This window comes from Chiloscyllium punctatum, chromosome 6, assembly GCF_047496795.1.
Source record: "Chiloscyllium punctatum isolate Juve2018m chromosome 6, sChiPun1.3, whole genome shotgun sequence".
Lineage (NCBI taxonomy): Eukaryota > Metazoa > Chordata > Chondrichthyes > Orectolobiformes > Hemiscylliidae > Chiloscyllium > Chiloscyllium punctatum.
Genome location: NC_092744.1, coordinates 35,074,489 through 35,093,202, shown reverse-complemented (window position 1 = coordinate 35,093,202; position 18,714 = coordinate 35,074,489). Strand labels below are relative to the sequence as shown.

The window sequence follows — 18,714 nt, the reverse complement described above, 5'->3', positions numbered from 1 at the left end:
TATAGCCATCATTAGAATTTTAATTACGGATTCTGTTGAATTTAAATTCCACCATCTCTGTGCTGGGATTCAAACCCAGGGCATTACCTGGCTCTGGATTATTAATCCAAGTGACAGTACCATTATGGCATTAATTGTAAATTATTGGCTGTGAAGCACTTTGGATGACTTGAAGCCGTGAAGTCTGTGATATTAATTTCTTCCATCGTGTCTTTCACTTAGCGTCCATGATAAAGAAAATGTGATTTTCCTGTAATAAACTGATGAGCAATGTTTAAAATAAATTGGTTGATGGTACATGATAAAGAACATTTATGCAGCCAAATTTAGAGATTATCCTACATTCCCAGCATAACATTTTAACTTAAGTAGAAATATTATGCATTTTAAAAATAGAATTCTGGGTGATAATGTTTTCCTTTTGAGATCATGTCCATATGACTTGAAACTCGTCACAGCAATCATATAATTTTGTTTTCTAACTTTAACTTTATGATACCCCTAACTTTTGTTACTATTTATAAAAATAAGCTAAGTTCGGAGCCTCCATGTGGTTTAAGTCACCTGACAATGATGTAAACCTGCACAAAGCATACTGTACTTAGAATATGATACATGTCTGGTGGCATCAAAAATACTTTAAATATATGAAAAGGATCCAAAGTGACATAGACCCCTTAGAGAATGAGGCTCTGCAAATGATAATAAGGAACCAGGAAATGACAGAGGAGGTGAATAAATGTTTTACATCTTTATTCATAGCAGAAGACACTAATAACATCCCAAATTGCTAAATATTGAAGGAACAAAAGTATAAGAAGTAAATGCCATAAACCTCACTAGAGAAAAAGTATTAGGGAAACTAATGGGGCTAAAGACCGATAAGTGCCCTGGACTTCAAGGGATGCATCCTAGGATATTAAAATAAATAGCTATAAAAATATACACTGATAATAACCTTTCAGAACTCCTTAAATTCTGGAAACATCCCAGAAGATAGGAAAAGTGCCAATGTGACACTTTTTTTGAAAAGGAAATGAGACAAAAACAGGCAACAATAGGCCACTTAGCTCAATTACCCTTACTGGGACAGTATTTAGAGTCTGTTGTAAAGGATGTACTAGCAGAGCATGTAGAAATCTACACTATGATCAAGAAAGGTCAGCATGGTTTCATGAAGAGGACATCATGCTGAACAAATTTACTGGAATTCTTTGAGGAGGTAACAAGCAGGTTAGATAAAGGAGACACTGTGGAGATAATGTATTTACATTTTCATGAGTATGATAAGGGACTATACATTGGGCTACTTAATAAGAGGAGCGCCCATGGTGTTGGAGGTACTATATTTGCATGGATAGAGGATTGGCTAACTAATAAAAGACAGAGAATTGGAATGAGGAGAGCATTTTCAGCATGGCAGCCTATAACTAGTGTGCCACAGGAATGAGTGCTGGGGCCACAATTACTTACAATATAAGGTAATGACTTGGATGAGAAGATTGTATGAATGATAGCCAAGTTTGTGGATAACAAAAAAATAAGTGGGAAAGCAAGTGGTGAGGATGACACGAAGAGTCTGCAGAGTGAAACACTTAGCAGATGGAATATAACGTGGGAAAATGTGAGGTTATGCATTTTGGCAGGAAAAATAGAAGATCTCAATATTATTTAAGTTGAGTAAGGCTGCAGAAAGTTACAGATCAGAGGGATTTAGGAGTCCTCATGCATGAATCACAAAAAGCTAGCATCCAAGTTCAGTGGGTAATAGAGAAGGCAATTTTTTTTTTATTCACTTGTGGGATGTGGGCATCACTGGTTGGTAAGTATTTATTGCCTATCCCTAGCTGCTGTTGAACTGAGTGGCTTGCTAGCCCATTTCTGAGAGCAGTTGAGAGTCACATATATGCCAGACCAGGTGAGGATGGCAGATTTGAGTAAACAAAATGAGATTTTTCTGGCTATTGGTAGTGGTTTCAGAGTCATCAGTAGATTCTTAACTCTAGACTTTATTTTTCCTTTGCCAAGGTGGGATTCAAACCCGTATCCCCAGAACATTAGCTGAGTTTCTGGATTAATGGTCTCGTGATAATAGGCCATTGCCTCTCCACAATGGCTAAATGGAATGTTAGGCTTTATTTCAAATATAATAAAATGTTTAAAAAAAAGGTTTTCCTAACATTATTCAAGGCACTGGTCACGCCACGACTGAATAGAGTTTTGAGCCCTTTATCTTAGGAAGAATATACTAGCATTGGAAACAGTCCAGAGAAGATTCACTAGGCTGATAGCAGATAGGGAGGAATGATCTTATGAGGAGAGGTTGGACAGATTAGACTTGTACTCATGGAATATAGAAGAACAAGAGGCAAATATTCAAGATTATTAGAGAACTTGACAGGGTAAGAATGAAAAGGTTGTTCCTTTTGTAGGACAGTCTAGGACCAGAGGGCAGAATAAGAGGTTGCACATTTAAGTCAGGAATGAGGATGAATTTCTTCTCTTAGAAGATTGTGAGTCTGTGGAGTTCTTTACCTAAGAGGATTGTTGAGGCTGAGCCATTAAGTATATTCAAGTTTGGGATGGGCAGATATTTAATCCATAAGGAAATCATGGTCATGGGGACAAGGGAAGCAAGTGGAGTTGAGGATTATCAGATCAGCCATGATCTTAAATGGCAGAATAGATTAGATGAGTTGAGTGGCCAACTTCTGCTTGTATGTCTTCTGATCTTAGTGGTGGAGGACAGGACTGTATAATTATGGGTCACACAGGTAAGACGATCCATGTCCAATGCTACAGGAGTCTCATACTTTTACATGAATTGCAGTCTTTGCCCTTATCCAACAATATTGAGATTTTTTTTCAGTTGTGTGGACATTGGCAAAGTCTACAGGCTGGAAGAGTAAACTGACCTCAGTTCCACAGTACAGAAGACCGCTTAAGTTGGGACGGTGGGGGTTTTAGAGGTATAAAGAGAAATTTAGTCACGATTGGTGACAGTAAAATCAGCGGAGTCGATGATGTTCTCTCCTGCCATGACTGGGAGTTCTGACAGACTTGTTGCTTACCTGGATCCAGGATTAAAGACATCTTATGGCTGGATAAGAATTGGGTGTGTGTGGGGAAAGATACATTAATTGTAGTTCACATAGACAACAAGAAGTAAGATTCTGCTGAAGAAGTTTGAGGGGTTTAGGTCCAAATTAAAGAAACAGAATCTTAAGTTAAAAATTCACTGGTTTATTAACCAAGCTATACACAAACTGGCATTTGATCACATGGCTCAGGGAGTTGAATGCATAATTCGGAGTGATTCCAGAAATGTGGATCTTAGTCCAAGATACACGGTACTTGTACTGAGGAAAGAAAAAACTGTTCCATTTAAATGAGTTGCATTTACACGTCAGGGCCAATGTATGAGCAAATCATATAAGTAGGATATACACGTCTTTAAGCTGAAAGCATTTGGGGTAAAGGATTTACATGACAGGAAGTATCTAAATCTAAAGAAAGATGTCAAGCAATAATGTTTTGAATAACAATAAACAAAGTGAAAAGAAAGAAGAAGTTTTATCAGTTGCTGTGAATTCATAAGATCAAATTGATGAATTATAGTATGTTATAATTTTAGAGTTCAATCAATTTGCAAATGTTCTGTCTCCAACTTTCTAGTAGTTTCTTAGAGCTTGATCATTTCTTCATAAAACTATCTGATAGCTGACTGCTGTTGTTCAACTGTTTCAATTTGAAAATTTCTCTGTTCTGTAGCATTTGTTTTAAAACTGCAATATCACTCATTAATTCAACCATTTTGTTGGATGTTGCCTTACCCTTAATGACTTATTACAAATGTAGTGTTCAGTGAGGTTGCTGCTGTATCCTTTATTAACAATCCTTCCAAACATTTCCTAAAAAGATTTCTATATCTACTGCCTCAACAGGGTATCTGCCACTAAAGTACTTTTCACTCCTGTCCTGATATTTTTTAGCTTCCCAAACTAAAAGTCGACATTTGTCTTCCTTTCTCAGGAAAAAGATTATAAACGCTTTTTCTTGAGAACTCATCACAAAAGTCTGCATATGCAACACAGAAACATAGAAACTCTGAGGATTAAGCCAATCAGCCCTTGAGGCCGCTTGCCATTCAGTATGATCATGGCTGACTTCTATTTCAATGCATGTTCCCGCTTTCTCCCTGTACTCCTTGATGCCTTCAATATCTAAAAACTTATCAATGCTTTCTTGAATATGTATTATTCAGTGATTTGGTCTCCACAACCTTCTGTGGGAGAATTCCACAGGTTCATAACTCTTTGAGTGAAGAAATGTTGTGCATCTCAATTTGAAATGATTTATCATGTTGCGATTGTGACATACCTTCCCCGTCGTTTCTAGATTTCCCACCAGGGAAAGCATCATTCATGAAGCATCACTAAAAATGTTTCATGCTCTCAGCATCTCATTATAATGCAGGTATCAAAACATATGGCTCCTTTTTAAAATTTCTCCTTTTTTTTTGTCTAAATCATATTTTCCCACTTTGGCTCTTTTACAGTTGTACTTAACTCTAAGACCACAAAACCAGCATCTGACCTCATTTGGGTGGCCAGCCAACTCAGCTGTCCAAATAGATTTTGCAATTCCTCCATTTTAGCTTTGGAAACTGCTGTATCTTTTAGTCAGGCCCTAGCTTGCATTGGGGCTGACATTTTCTCAATGTTTAATGCTTAAAATAATCCTGGAATATCATCAGCCAGTCCAAATTTACAGAAGATTACAGAAGATAATTGCTACTTATGAAAATAGAAAATGTAACATATACTGCTGACATCTTTTTAATTTTGGTTGGGGTGATGTGATATCAGGATGTGATGAAATAGTGCAATGTCCTGGTTGTTGTCAGTAACCCTGATGTATGGCCCAGGACCTGGCTAGCTGCAGTTAGAACACAGACGTTTTGTGATTTCATATGATGTGAAGTTTGTTTTAGTGATTCCAATAAGACAAACTGAATGTAGGAAACATTCCTTACCTGTAAATCATTGGAGAGAAACTTTATAATGCCATACAATGGGGTGGTTCTGTGCAGTATTTTGATGACAGGCAGTAGTTTGATGGCAAAAAAAAACCTCTCTCGAGAACTGTTAAATTCTTTTGTCAGTGGAGAAGTGGAATTTAGTAAGAATGTGAGAGAAATTTGGAGGATAAGGAGAGACTGACAACATCAGCAAATGTACAATTGGAATTACCTAACCATTAAAAGACTACCCGAGTCCTTTAATAGTATGGTTTACAAATGCAACCTCAAACATCGGTGTAATTTTAAATGTCTGGCATACAAACATTTTCTGTGCTTATAAAAGGCTCCTTTATATTGCCCTGCATTGTGTCTGACTTAAGAATCAACTTGCGATCAGACTCTAGGCGCTGCCTGTATAAAGTTGATATTGTTAAAATTCAAATCAAAACCTTCTAATCATTCTACACCTTAACTTGTTTGCCATTTATTCCAGGTAATACCTCCAGACCAGGACTTGTGGACACAATCTGGATATTTGAGATGCAGATTTTGGAAGTTTGGACAGTGGGTCGAAGTCATAATAGATGATCGATTACCATGTATCAGTCGCAGGCTTTGCTTTTCTCGTTGTCGCTCTGAAGAAGTGTTTTGGTTGCCATTATTGGAAAAAGCTTATGCTAAGTAAGGATATTTTAGTGATCAAACAACAAAATCCCAATGTGATATTTTAACACTCATTTTTTATGCTCAGTTAAAGGCTTTCAAAATCCCATAACAATTTACTATTCTGTAAATTTTTTTCCTATACATAAGTTATAAAATGCTGACCACCTCCATTATATTTATATAAGTGCAAGAAATAATTGTCCATTTCTCAAGTCGCCTTTGGATGTACCTTTTAAAGTACAAGATTCACGATTGTTTCAGTTTGCTGATCTAATCCTCATTTTGAAAATCTGAGTCTAAATTTGTGGAAGGTCAACACACTCCTGTTCTGGATTCTTTACAACGTGATATTATTTTAAAATAATCGTGAATGATAATTGCTAATGCAAGTAAAAAATCTTAATTGAGGTAGTCAACTGATTTCTGTTTCTTCAATGGAAGCAGTTGTCTGTGATGCAAGTAGCCTGTAGTCTTATAAAGATTGTATATTTAAAAACAAAATCTTGCATTGCCTTCTTGTAGAAGGACCCCAGGGAATCGTGAATGGGGTGGGATGTCAGTTTCTGTCTCCAGTAGTGGTCAAACATCAGATCCTGGCTGCCCAGGGTAGTCAAGTGCCAGGATGCCCTAGTTTATGCCTGCCAGCTGAATTTCTGCTGATCCTGTCCATTGTCATCTGCTCAGGGCATCATTGGTTTTATGCAGATGATTATTGGTGACTTTGTAATTTTGTGTATGATCAGCTAGATGACAAGAATCACTTATATTTAATTACATTTTTAAAATGCAAATAAATCAGGGTGGAGAAAATAATTCAACATTTTATTAAGCTTACATGATCACAATTGTACAGGAACAAAGCATTTTAGATACGTGCTGTCACACTATTATGTTCGTATAGTTTCAAATATGATTGTATTTTAATTGAAGGACTTCTTTAAATTGAAAGTTTTGGCAACTTTGCCCTGAGATGGTGCAGGGACTGAAGGGTTGAGTTATAAGGAGAGGTTGAACAGACTAGGGCTTCCCTAGAGCATTTGAGGTTGAGGGTGACCTTTATAGGGATTTATAAAATCATTAGTGGCAAGGATAGAGTGACTAGCCAAGGTCTTTTCCCTATGGTGGTGAGTCCAAAATTAAAGGACATTGTGTGAAAAAGTTACCCCTCACTTTAAACCTGAGGGGGGTGCTTATGTGGAATGAGATGCCAAAGGAAATGGTGGAGGCTGGTACAATTACAACATTTAAAAAACATTTGAATGGCTGTATGAATAGGAAGGATTTAAAGGGATATGAGCCATATGCTGACAAATGAGACGAGGTCAGATTGGGACATCTGGTCAGAACCAGTAAGTTGGATTGAAGCATCTGTTTCTGAGCTCTATCACTCTGACTGTGTAATATGAAAGCAACTTAACACTTTTACAGTCAGTTCTGCTATAACGTGATGGTTGCTTTCTTATGCATTATTGAATAATTGCGCTTTAGAAACAGCAGTTAAAGAGTTGGCACTGTATTCACTTTACAGCCAACATGTTTTAAAAGTTCATTTGTAGAAACTGTGCCCCCAATTTTGTCAATTGCGAATTCACGTTGACAAAACACGCATTATAGCAAAATGACCTGTACTAGTGTTTAGTTGTAAGACATCTAAGCTGTAAGATATATTTGAATTGTGTAGTCTTATGACTATTGTTAAAGATAATTATTTATTTTTAAAAGGCTGCACGGTTGCTATGAAAAGTTATGGGCTGGACAAGTGTGTGAAGCTCTAGTGGACATCACAGGAGGTCTGGCTGACAGATGGACTCTGAAATGTTACAGAGAAAACAATGAAAAGAATTCTCACTTCTGCCTTTCTGAAAAATCAAAATTCGAGTTGATGAAGGATTTAAATGATAAAAGCTTCATTAGTTGCTCTGTCCATGGATCAGCCAAAGGTAAAGTTAATAATTCCAAAATGTGAAAAATCACAGCAAATAGATTATGATCAATTAGTAATATATTTAATTAAATAAATTCAAACTAAGGTTATTCTTAAGTTTTATACAATTTGTTCTTCAGGATCAAGTGAACGTGCAGAATTTCACGCCTTCAGTGTTACTGATGTGAAGCAAGTTAATGGACTCAATGGCACTTATGTCAATTTGCTGAAGATAAGAAACATGTGGGATAGACAATGTTGGAATGGCTCCTGGCAGGCCGGGTAATCCATACATTTAATATTAATGCAATCAAACAGGTTTAAATAATTAGTACTCACTGGAATTACTGTCCATATCATTTTATTATTATCATTACATAATTAGTTAACCCGCCAAAGGTTCTTTAGCAATGTCAACAAAGATTGTAGGAGAAGTGAGGACTGCCGATGCTGGAGATTCTCCTGCTTCTCGGATGCTGCCTGATTGTGTGTACTTTTCCAGAACCATACTTTTTGACTTCAACAAAGATTGTATTACATTAATCTAATTGGAAAATTTTGAGTACTTTTCTTAACTTAAATGGTTAGATGTCAGACTAGGCCCTTCAGAAGGGGGAAAAAAGAAACACACTGTCAAAAAGTACTCATTATTTTGGATTCACAGTCATAGGTAAGTTCCGGGCCTTGTAAATAGGGGCCGAAATCAAAGAAGTTGTGAAGTCCCTTTATAAAACACTGACTCAGCTTAATTGAATTCTTGTACTACACTGAGGAACTGTGTGTAGGCTTTAGATAAAATGGAATTCTTTTACAAAAATGGTTTCAGGAATGGGGAGCTGAGTTAGAGTCATAGAGATGTACAACACAGAAAAATATGCTTCAGTCCAACTCATCCATGCCGACCAGATATCCTAAATAAATCTATTCCCATTTTCTGATATCCTTCTAAACCCTTCCATATACCCATCCAGATGCCGTTGAAATGTTGTAATTGTACCTTCCTCCACCACTACCTCTATTAGCTCATTCCATTCACGCACCCTCTGCATGAAAACATTGCCACTTAAGTCCCTTTTATATCTTTCCCCTCTCATCCTAATCTATGCCCTCTAGTTCTGGGCTCCCCCTGGGAAAAGATCTTGTTTATTTAACTATTCATGCCCCTCATGATTTTACAAAACGTCTAAGGTCACCCCCTCAGCCTTCAACGCTCCTGGGAAAATAGCCCCAGCCTATTCAGCCACTCCCTATAGTTCAAAACCTCCAACCCTGGCAACATCCTTGTAAATCTTTTCTAAACCCTTTCAAGTTTCACAACATCCTTCCTGTAGGAGGGAGAGCAGAATTGCATGCAGTATTCCAAAAGTGGCCTAACCAATGTCCTGCAACATGATCTCCCAACTCCTATACTCAATGCTCTGATCAACAAAGGGAAGCATACCAAACACCATCTTCACTATCCTGTTTACATGTGACTCCACTCTCAAGGAACTATGATCCTGCACTTGTTGTGGAGAAAATGTAGAGAATCATCAGGAAACACAGGGAGTTCTTCAAGAAGTGGGTCTTTTATTTGCAAACAAAAATCCATGACACTGAGAAAGCAGATTCTCGAATGCCCACGAACCTCACGGTCCGTAGATGTTTATATTTTTTTTCATCATGTTTCTGTTAGTTTATCAGCATGTCCAACTATATTAATCAAAGTACCTCACTCTAGCTACACAATAAACCAGTGATGTTAGTTCCCATGATCTCTTTAGTTGTATATTTTACTTAAATGTTATTCTAATGTCACGGTTAGATATTTATTATCACCTCTGCTACAGTGATCTTCCATTCCAGACTAACCTGTGATGATAGATATTTAGCTATTCCATCTATTACAATAGTCTCCTGTCTCAAGCTGACTCTACTACTAATTAGATATTTTAATGTCATGTCCCAAATATTTATGGTCCCAATCCTGTCATAATGACACTTAACAGGGAAACTAGCTCTGCTAACTGTTATCTCATCTCGCTATAGTGACCTTTCAGCCTTGGCCTTACTCTGCTAATTGGTGTAAGAGCATTTCACTATTCTTATTCCATCTTGCCTTCCACAGATTGCCAGTGGTCTTCATGCTCTTTATTTTCCATACACTCCAAGGTCTCTTTGTTCAGCAGTACTCCCCAGGACCTTACCATTAAGCGTATAAGGCCTGCCCTGTTTTGCCTTTCCAAGATTCAGCATGTCTATCAAAATTAAACTCTATCTGCCACTTCTCAGCCTATTGGCCCATTTGATCAAGAGCCCATTGTACTCTGAGGTAACCTTTTTTGCTGTCCATTACACCTCCAATTTTGGTGTCATCTACAAACTTACTAACTATGCCTCCTGTGTTCACATCCAAATCATTTATGCTAATAACAAAAGGCAGTGAACTCAGCACCTATTCTTGTGGCACACCTCTGGAAACAGGCCTTCCATCTGAAAAACAACCCTCCACCTCCACCCTCTGTCTTCTACCTTTTGTATCCAAATATCTAGTTTTCCCTCTATTCCATGTGATCTCGTCTTGCTAACCAGTCTACCATGAGGAACCTTGTCAAACCCCTTACTGAAATCCATATAGGTCATATCCACCACTCTGCTGACATCAATCCTCTTCGTTACTTCTTTAAAAATCTCAATCAAGTTAGTGAGACTCGATTTCCCATACACATGTTGACAATCCGTAATCAGTCCTTGCCTTTCCAAATACATGTAAATCCTGTCCATCAGGATTTCCTACACCAACTTGCCTACCACTAATATCAGGCTCACCAGTCTATAGTTCCCTGGCTTTTCCTTATCACCTTACTCAAATAGTGGCACCATGTTGCTAACCTACAGTCTTCTGGCACCTCATCTGTGGCTGTCGATGATACAAATATCTCAGCAATCACTTCTCTTGCTTCCCACGGAGTTCTGGGGTCCCAGGGCTTTATCCACCTTTTATCTTTTTTAAAACATACAGCACCACCTTCTCTGTAATGTGAACATTTTTCATGATGTCACGATTTATTTCCTCACGTTCTCTATCTTCTATATCCTTCACCACAGGGAAACACTGATGCAAAATACACATTAGTATCTCCGTCATATCCCGCATTTCCACAAATAAGTGGCTTTGCTGATCTTTGAGGGGTCCTTTCTCTCTCTAGTTACCTTTTTGTCCTTAATGTATGTATAGAATCCCTCTGGATTCTCCTTAACCCTAGTTGCCAAAGCTATCTCATGTCCCCTCTTTGCCCCTCTGATTTCCCCTCTAAGTATACTCCTGTTGCCTTTATACTCTTCTATGGATTCACTCAATCTTTGCTGTCTATACCTCACATATTGTTCCTTCTTCTTAACAAAAACCGCAATTTCTCTAGTCATCCAGTATTTCCTGTACCTGCTAGCCTTTTCTTTCACCCTAACAGGAACGTACTGTGTCTGGACTCTTGATTATCTGATTTTTGAAGGCTTCTCATTTTCCAGCCATCCCTTTATCGGTGAACATGCACCCCCAATCAACTTTTGAAAGTTCTTGCCTAAAACCATCAAAATTGGCCTTCCCATAATTTTGAACTTCAACTTTTAGATATGATCTATTCTTTTCCATCACTGTGTTTTAAAACTAATAGAATTATGGTCGCTGGCCCCAAAGTGCTTCCCCACGACACCTCTGTCACCTGCTCTGCCTTATTTCCCAAGAGTAGGTCAAGTTTTGCACCTTCTCTAGTAGGTGCAACCACATGCTGAATCAGAAAATTTTCTTGTACACACTTGATAAATTCCTCTCCATTCCAGCCCTTAACACTATGGCAGTCCCAGTCTACGTTTGGAAAATTAAAATCCCCTACCATACAATCTTATTATTATTATTACAGAAAACCTGAGATCTCCTTACAAATTTGTTTGTCAGTTTCCTGCTGACTATTGAGGGGGGAGGTCTATAGTACAATCCCAATAAGGTGATCATCCCTTTCTTATTTCTCAATTCCACCCAAATAACTTCCCTGGATGTATTCTCAGGAATATTCTCCTGAAGTACAGCTGTAATGTTACCCCTAATCATAAACGTCACTCCTCCTCCTCTCTTGCACCTCTTTCAATCCTTCATATAGCATCTATACCCTGGAACATTAAGGTCCCAGTCCTGAGCAACGTGTCTATTATAGCTATGATATCCCACTCCCATGTTCCCAACCATACCCTGAGTTCATTTGTCTTAGCTGTTAGGCCTTTTGCATTGAACTAAATTAATGTATCAATCCTATCTTGTTTGCTGCTTTGTTCTTGCCTGCCCTGACTGTTTGTTTGACTTACTCCTTTTCCCAACTGTACCAGCCTCAAACTGATCTCTTTCCTCACTATCTCTCTGGGTCCCATAGGGAGATGGGGAAGCTCCTGGAGACTCCTGATCTACCTGCTTCCCTCCCCTACCTTCCCTGGAGGTCACCCATCTACCTGACTATACCTTTGGTTTATGTGCCTCCCTGCAACTGCCATCCATCACATCCTCTAGCTCCTGTAAATTTCTCATTGCCTCTAACTGCCGCTCCAACCGATCTATGCGATCTGGTAGGATTTGCAAGATGGAGATGGGAAAAGATTGGGCTCTAAGAACTGCAGAATCATTACTGGGTCAGACAGCTGTGTAGGTCTCCTTCTCCCTTTGAATCACTTCCCATTAGGTCACTATCTTTGTCTCCCTTCCTCCTCTTTAAAGTGCTGCTGTTTTAATCTTTTTTCCCCCAAAGTTCTAAAACAATGCAACAGCTTATAAAAACAGCAGTTACTGCTCTTAGAATTTGAGGAAATCAGCTCCAACACTGAAAATACCTTAAAAAAGGAGCAGTTCTTAGAGCCCAATCTTTTCCCATCTCCATCTTGGATTACCAAGAATACTGTGCAAGATTAGAGAAGCTGAGGTGGTTGTTATATAGAGGAGATTTGAGAGCTGTATTTAAATACAAGTAAATAGAGCAGATAAATTGAGACTGTTCCATTCGGTAGAACCAAGAACCAGATTTTAGCTGATTAGCAAAAGCACCAAAGACAGCATAAGAAATAAAAAATGCATCAAGTAGTTCACTAAGTGAAGGTGACAGATTCAGTTGTAATTTTCAGAAGACTTGAATAAGTGCCAAAGTTTTTTTTTAAACTTACGTTATGTGAAAGGTTAAGGGACTGGAACTAGCTGACTGGTCTCAAAGATCTGGTGCAGATCTGAGAGAGTGAATGGCCTCTTTCTCTGCTGTAACCATATTTGATTCTTTGTCCACTTGGATCTTCTCATCTTCTTGCTATATCCTATTTTTCCTGTTTTGTCCAACAAAAAAATCCTGCTATGAACTGGTTCAGTCCCTAACCCTCTCTTTAAAAAATTCACCTGTATTCACCTATATTTTAAAGATTCTATATCTATGTCCATTTCCTTGGTTTCATATTTTACAGTAGGCATCTCTTTTACATATTGCAAATTCTCATGTTCACATTTGTAATCTGCTTTGCCCACATGACATTGTCATGTTGTAGTTACAGATCTGGCCATTTGATAGGTTTGTACCTAGTCTGAATCGCCTGGCTGAATCTCTCCATAACTGTTCAGAATTTTCAACTGATGTTTTGTTTTATTTTTATTGTCACAAAACCTTAGGCTTTGCACTTTAACATTAAGTCTTTCAGCTATAAGTTTGTTCTTAAGGATTGCAAAAAAGACACTAAGTCAAAATTTTACATCTTGTACCCATCGGTGCTGGAACACAAAAAATAGACTTGGAGGGAAAAAAGGGACGTCGATTTATACAACATGAGAAGAGGGTGCTGATTTGTTTGATTATTGTTGGCATGGAGTTGAAGCAAGAACAATTAGGATGGACAAGGCACTGGGACTGGATGAGATGCACCCAAGAGTATTAAGAGAAGTGTGATTGGAAATGAAGGGGCACTGGCCACAATCTTTCCGCCTTCCCTCTATTCAGGAAAGGTGCCATAAGACTGGAGAATTACAAACATCGTACTTTCGTTTGAAAAACATTGCAAGGATAAGCCCAGCAATTGGTTTAATTTTAGTGGTGGGGAAATTTCTAGAAACATTTAATTAGGATTGAATTTGTTGTCACATGAAATAAGCTGGGTTGATTCGCAAGAGTCAACATAATTTCTAAAGGGGTAATCATTTTAACTAAGTTAGTGGAGATATTTAAAGAGGTAACAAAGTGTCAGTGACTGTCACATTGTTGTTTTATCTACATGCATTTTCAAAAGGCATTTGATACACTGTCATACAAATAACTTTTCTCACATGTCATAGGTCATGGAATAAAAAGGACAGTAGTAACGTGGATACAGAATTGGCTCAGTGACAGGAAACAGTAATGGTCAATGGATATTTTTGGGCTGGAAGAAGGTTGGTATGGAATTTTCCAGGTGTTGGTATATAGACCCATGCTTTTATAGATTACTATTAGTGATCTAGAGCTTGGTGGTGCAGGGGACAATTTTGATGTTTTTGTGAGATACAAAACTCGTAAGCATTGTAAACTGCAAGGAGAACAGTATGAAAATCCACAGAAACATAGACAAGTCAGTGATGTAGGCAGATAGGTGATTGATGAAGTTCAATGCAGAGAAATAATGAGGTGATGCATTTTGGTAGGAAAGATAAGGAGAACAAACATAAAATGGCTGGGCGGGTGGGGCACAATTCTAAAGGAGATGCAGGAGCAGAGGAACCTGGGTGGATATGTATACAGATCATTGAGGATGGAAGGACAGGTGGAGAAAATAGTAAATAAAGTTTATGGTATCTTCTGCTTTATTAATAGGGGCATAGAGTGCAAGAACAAGAAGGTTATGTTGAACTTGTACAAGACACTCATTAGACCTCAGCTAGAATGTTGTTTACAGTTGCCACACTGTAGGCAGGACGTGAATGTATTGAAGTAAATGCAAAATAAATTGACAAGAATGAATCCAAGGATGAGAAACTTCTGTTATGTGGATAGCTTGGAGGGAGGAAGGCTAAGAGGCGATCTGAGAGAACTTTTCAAAATCAGAACGATGGATAGAGTAGATAGGTAGTCATTACACCCCATGGCGCCTTCCTGTGCAATCACAGAACGTGTATCACTTGCCCATTTACCTCTTCCCTCCTCACTATTCAAGGCCCCAGACATATCTTTTAGGTGAAGCAGCAATTTACCTACACTTCACTCAATCTGATCTGCTCTACATAGATGAAACACAGACTGGGTGACCACTTTGCAGAATGCCTACATTCTGTCTGCAAAAATGACTCTGAACTTTCAGTTGCCTGCCGCTTAAATACATCACCATGCTCCCTGACCTACATTTCTGTTTCAGGCCTCACTGTACTGCTCCAGTGACTTGACTTCCACTTGAGAACCATGCACCTTTCAGGACTCCGTATCAAGTTCAATAATTTTGGGGCCTGAAACTCCACCTTCCACATCCTTTATCCACCCTCCACACACTCCAGGGTCTGTTATGACAGGGACTGCTTTCTGCACAGCCAACCAATTTTCCCCAGGACTTACACAATTAATGGTACGGCTGTTGGTATGGTTGTTGAACAGAGAGACCTAGGGGGTCAGGTATGTAGTTCTTTGAATGGTGCATAGCACGTGGATAGGGTGGTAAAGAATGTGCTAGCACACTTGCTTTCATTGCTCAGACCATTGCAGTACAGTGTTTTTTGGCAACTGCTCTTCCCAAACCAGCTTCCCATCCATTAATTCCATCTATATTTCCCACTGCCTCAGGAAATCAGCTAACATAATCAAAGACTCTTCCCACCCCAGTTATACTCTCTCCCACCCTCTTCTATCAGGCAGAAGATGTAAAAGTTTGCACACATGTATGAATAGATTCAAGAACAACTTCTTCCCTGCTGTTATTAGACTTGTGAAGGGACCTTTCAAATTTTAAATGTAATGTTGATCTCGCTTTCTGTGCATCTTCTCTGTGCTGTAACATTGTATGCTGCGCTCTGTTCTATTACTGTAATGCACTTTGATATGAGCTGCCTGTATTGCATGCACAACAAAACTTTTCACTGTATCTATGTGGCAATAATAAATCAAATCAGTTTTAAGTATAGAAGTTGGGACATGTTGAGGTTGTACAGATTGGTAAGGCCACTTTTGGAGTACTGTGTACAGTTCTGGTTGCCCTGCCCTAGGAAGGATATTATTAAATTGGAGAGAGTTCTGAAAAGATTTTGCATGATGTTGCTGGGACTAGAGAGTTTGAGTTATAAGGAGATGCTGAATTGAGCGATTTTCACTGGACCATAGGAGCTTGAGAGATGACCCAATAGAGGTTTATGAAATCATGAGGGACATAGATAACGTGAATAGCAAAGGTCTTTTCCCTCTGATTGGGGAGTTCAAAACTAGGGGGCATATTTTCAAGGTGAGAGGAGAAAGCTTTAAAAGGGGCCTGAGGGGCAATTTTTTTCCACACAGAGGGTGGTGCATATGTGGAATGAACTGCCAGAGGAAGTGTGCGTGCAGGTATAGTTACAACATTTAAAATACGTGAAAAGGAAAGGTTTAGAGGGATATTAGCCAAACGCAGGCAAGTTGGACTAGATTTGTTTGGGAAACTTGGTTCAGCATGGAAGAGTTGGACTGAAGGGTCTGTTTCCATGCTGTATGACTCTGACTCACTGTCCCCATTATCAGTTTTTCTCCTTACCTGCCTAATTGTCTTTCTTTCTCTCTCACTCTCTCTAGACGTGGTGTCCATCTACCCACCCGCTCCTGTTTTTCTCCATCCCTCCCAATATCATCAGCATAAATATCACTTTTTCCTCGCTATCACCAGTTCTGAAGAAGGGTCACTCGACTTGAAGCAATAATTCTGTTTTCTCTCCAGTTGTCTCTCCAGCAATTTCTGTTTCAGATTTCGTGAACCTGTAGTTCTTTGTTTTATTATAGATGGGGAGTTACTGCTCCCATCTGTAAAAGGATCAAGGCATTTAGGCACAAATATGAAGTGATTTGCAAAATAAGCAAATATGCTGTGAGATAAAAACAACTTATTCCTCCTGCATCTTTACACTTATTTGATTCTGTGGTATGACCACCCATCTTCCTCATCTGGGTAGTATGCATACAAAATTCCTTCTTCTTACCACTTGATAACATGAGCTACTCTCCCCCCTTATTGAACAAGCCCATAACCAGAAGGGACCATCCCTTCCGCCATAATTCATACTCAGCCCATTCCATTTGAACTTATAAAACAAACTGTTGGCACGGTGGCTCAGTGGTTAGCACTGCTGCCTCACAGTGCCTGGGACCCAGGTTCAATTCCCTCCTCGGGCAACTGTCTGTATGGAGTTTGCATATTCTTCCCGTGTCTGCGTGGGTTTCTTCCAGGTGTTCCAGTTTCCTCCCACAGTCCAAAGATGTGCAGGTTAGGTAAATTGGCCATGCTAAATTGCCCATAGTGTTAGGTGTAGGAGAATGGGTCTAGGTGGGTTGCTCTTCGGAGGGTCAGTGTGGACTTGTTGGACCGAAGGGCTTGTTTCCACACTGTAGGGAATCTAATCAACCTTTATTGAGTAACGTGTTATCCTGCACCAACAGTGCACATCTTTCAGACCGACCAACTCTCACCTAAACTAAGCAGCAGGTTCAATATGCAATAGCTAATAACTCCCTCTTCCAACTTCTCTCTCACCCTTTAAGCTTCTTTCCACTCCTCTCCTCTTTTATCCTCATCATCTGTAACTCAGCATCAGCTTCGCTGTCCTGTTTTCCCCACCAAATTTCAAATTATTCATGGACCTGAAGTCTACACTTGTCCTCGATGTCACGTGAAATGATTAGTTATTAATAATGAATTGATTCCTAATTTTTGAACAGCGATCTATTTTACAGGGGTGATGGTTGGAAAACATTGGATCCAGCTATCACTACAGCACTGCAGTCTGCAGCAGAGGATGGGGAGTTCTGGGTGGAGGAGCATGAGTTTTTTCAGGATTTTGATGAGTTAACAGTGGGCTATCCAATAAATATGGAGGGACACATCCTCAGTCTTTTAACAGGTAGGTTTAGATACTTAAATCTTAGACAAGTTTGTGGATAATGCATATTTCAGCATTTTGCTTTGTGATTTATGTTAACCTTGGATTACTGTCAGAACTTATACACTGCAGAACAATGACATGCATAGTATTCCATTTAAAGGGTGAAACCACTTTAAAGTGAAACTTTAAGTGGGATCAGAGGTATTTCTGTAGTGAGTTGGACCAAAAGGCTGCAGTGGATAAAAACAATGAAGACTGCAGAACACTAAAGCAAAATACACTGGAATCCTGAACTTTGAAATAAAACAAAATTCTGAATGTACTCAGCAGGTCTAACAGCATCTGTGCAGAGACAGGATATATTTACTTTTTCAGGTCTGGTCTTTCATCAGAACAGGAAAACATTAGGAATATAATATGTTTTGAGCAAATGAAGGAGAGGGGACAAAGCCAATTATCTTAATTTTAAAATGAAATACCAGCAAACTTGGCATTATCCTCCTGAGCAGTGGTGGCAGAATTAAGCACTAGAAAATATATAGTCTTAAGTCATATTTTAAATCATACCAGGACAATCTTTAAATGCATTTAAAAAGCCTGGTTTCATGTTTTGCATCCAGGGAGAAATGACTGTACTGGAGGGAATGCTAGGAAAATATGTGGGCATCCACATGAGATTTCCCATGGAATATCAACGTAATCAAAGAAAATACAGCTAAACTAGCAAATTATGTTAAGACCTTGGAGAAGGTGCAGAGGATCCCCTGCAATTGCTACAGTGATACCCAGGCTGAAGTACTTCAGTTGCATGGACTGATTGGAGAAGCTCTGGTTATTGTCCTTACAGCACAATATTGTCCTTATTGCCCTGTGACAGTAACAACTCTTCCTCCTCTTTCCTCCCCCATACACACACACACACACACACACACACACACACACACACAGCCACAGAGTGGTAACCTGCAACTTTTACCATCCCTATTGCCAGCTTTTGGAACTGCACCAGATTTGGCCAGTAGCCAC

At 39.0% G+C, this 18,714-nt stretch overlaps 1 protein-coding gene across 4 annotated transcripts in view; it reads left to right on the top strand.

The window, feature by feature from the left end:
* capn10 (calpain 10) overlaps nt 1-18,714 on the top strand; it is a 45,651-nt gene that overhangs the window by 9,106 nt on the left and 17,831 nt on the right. For all 4 annotated transcript variants that reach the window (XR_011960883.1, XM_072572412.1, XM_072572410.1 and 1 more), the window contains exons 4-7: nt 5,517-5,704; nt 7,412-7,629; nt 7,754-7,895; nt 17,540-17,706. Coding sequence is in view for 3 of the 4 variants with exons in the window: in XM_072572412.1 (XP_072428513.1) it covers nt 5,517-5,704; nt 7,412-7,629; nt 7,754-7,895; nt 17,540-17,706 (715 nt within the window). In the remaining variant the exon portion in view is untranslated. The remainder of the gene's footprint in view (nt 1-5,516; nt 5,705-7,411; nt 7,630-7,753; nt 7,896-17,539; nt 17,707-18,714) is intronic.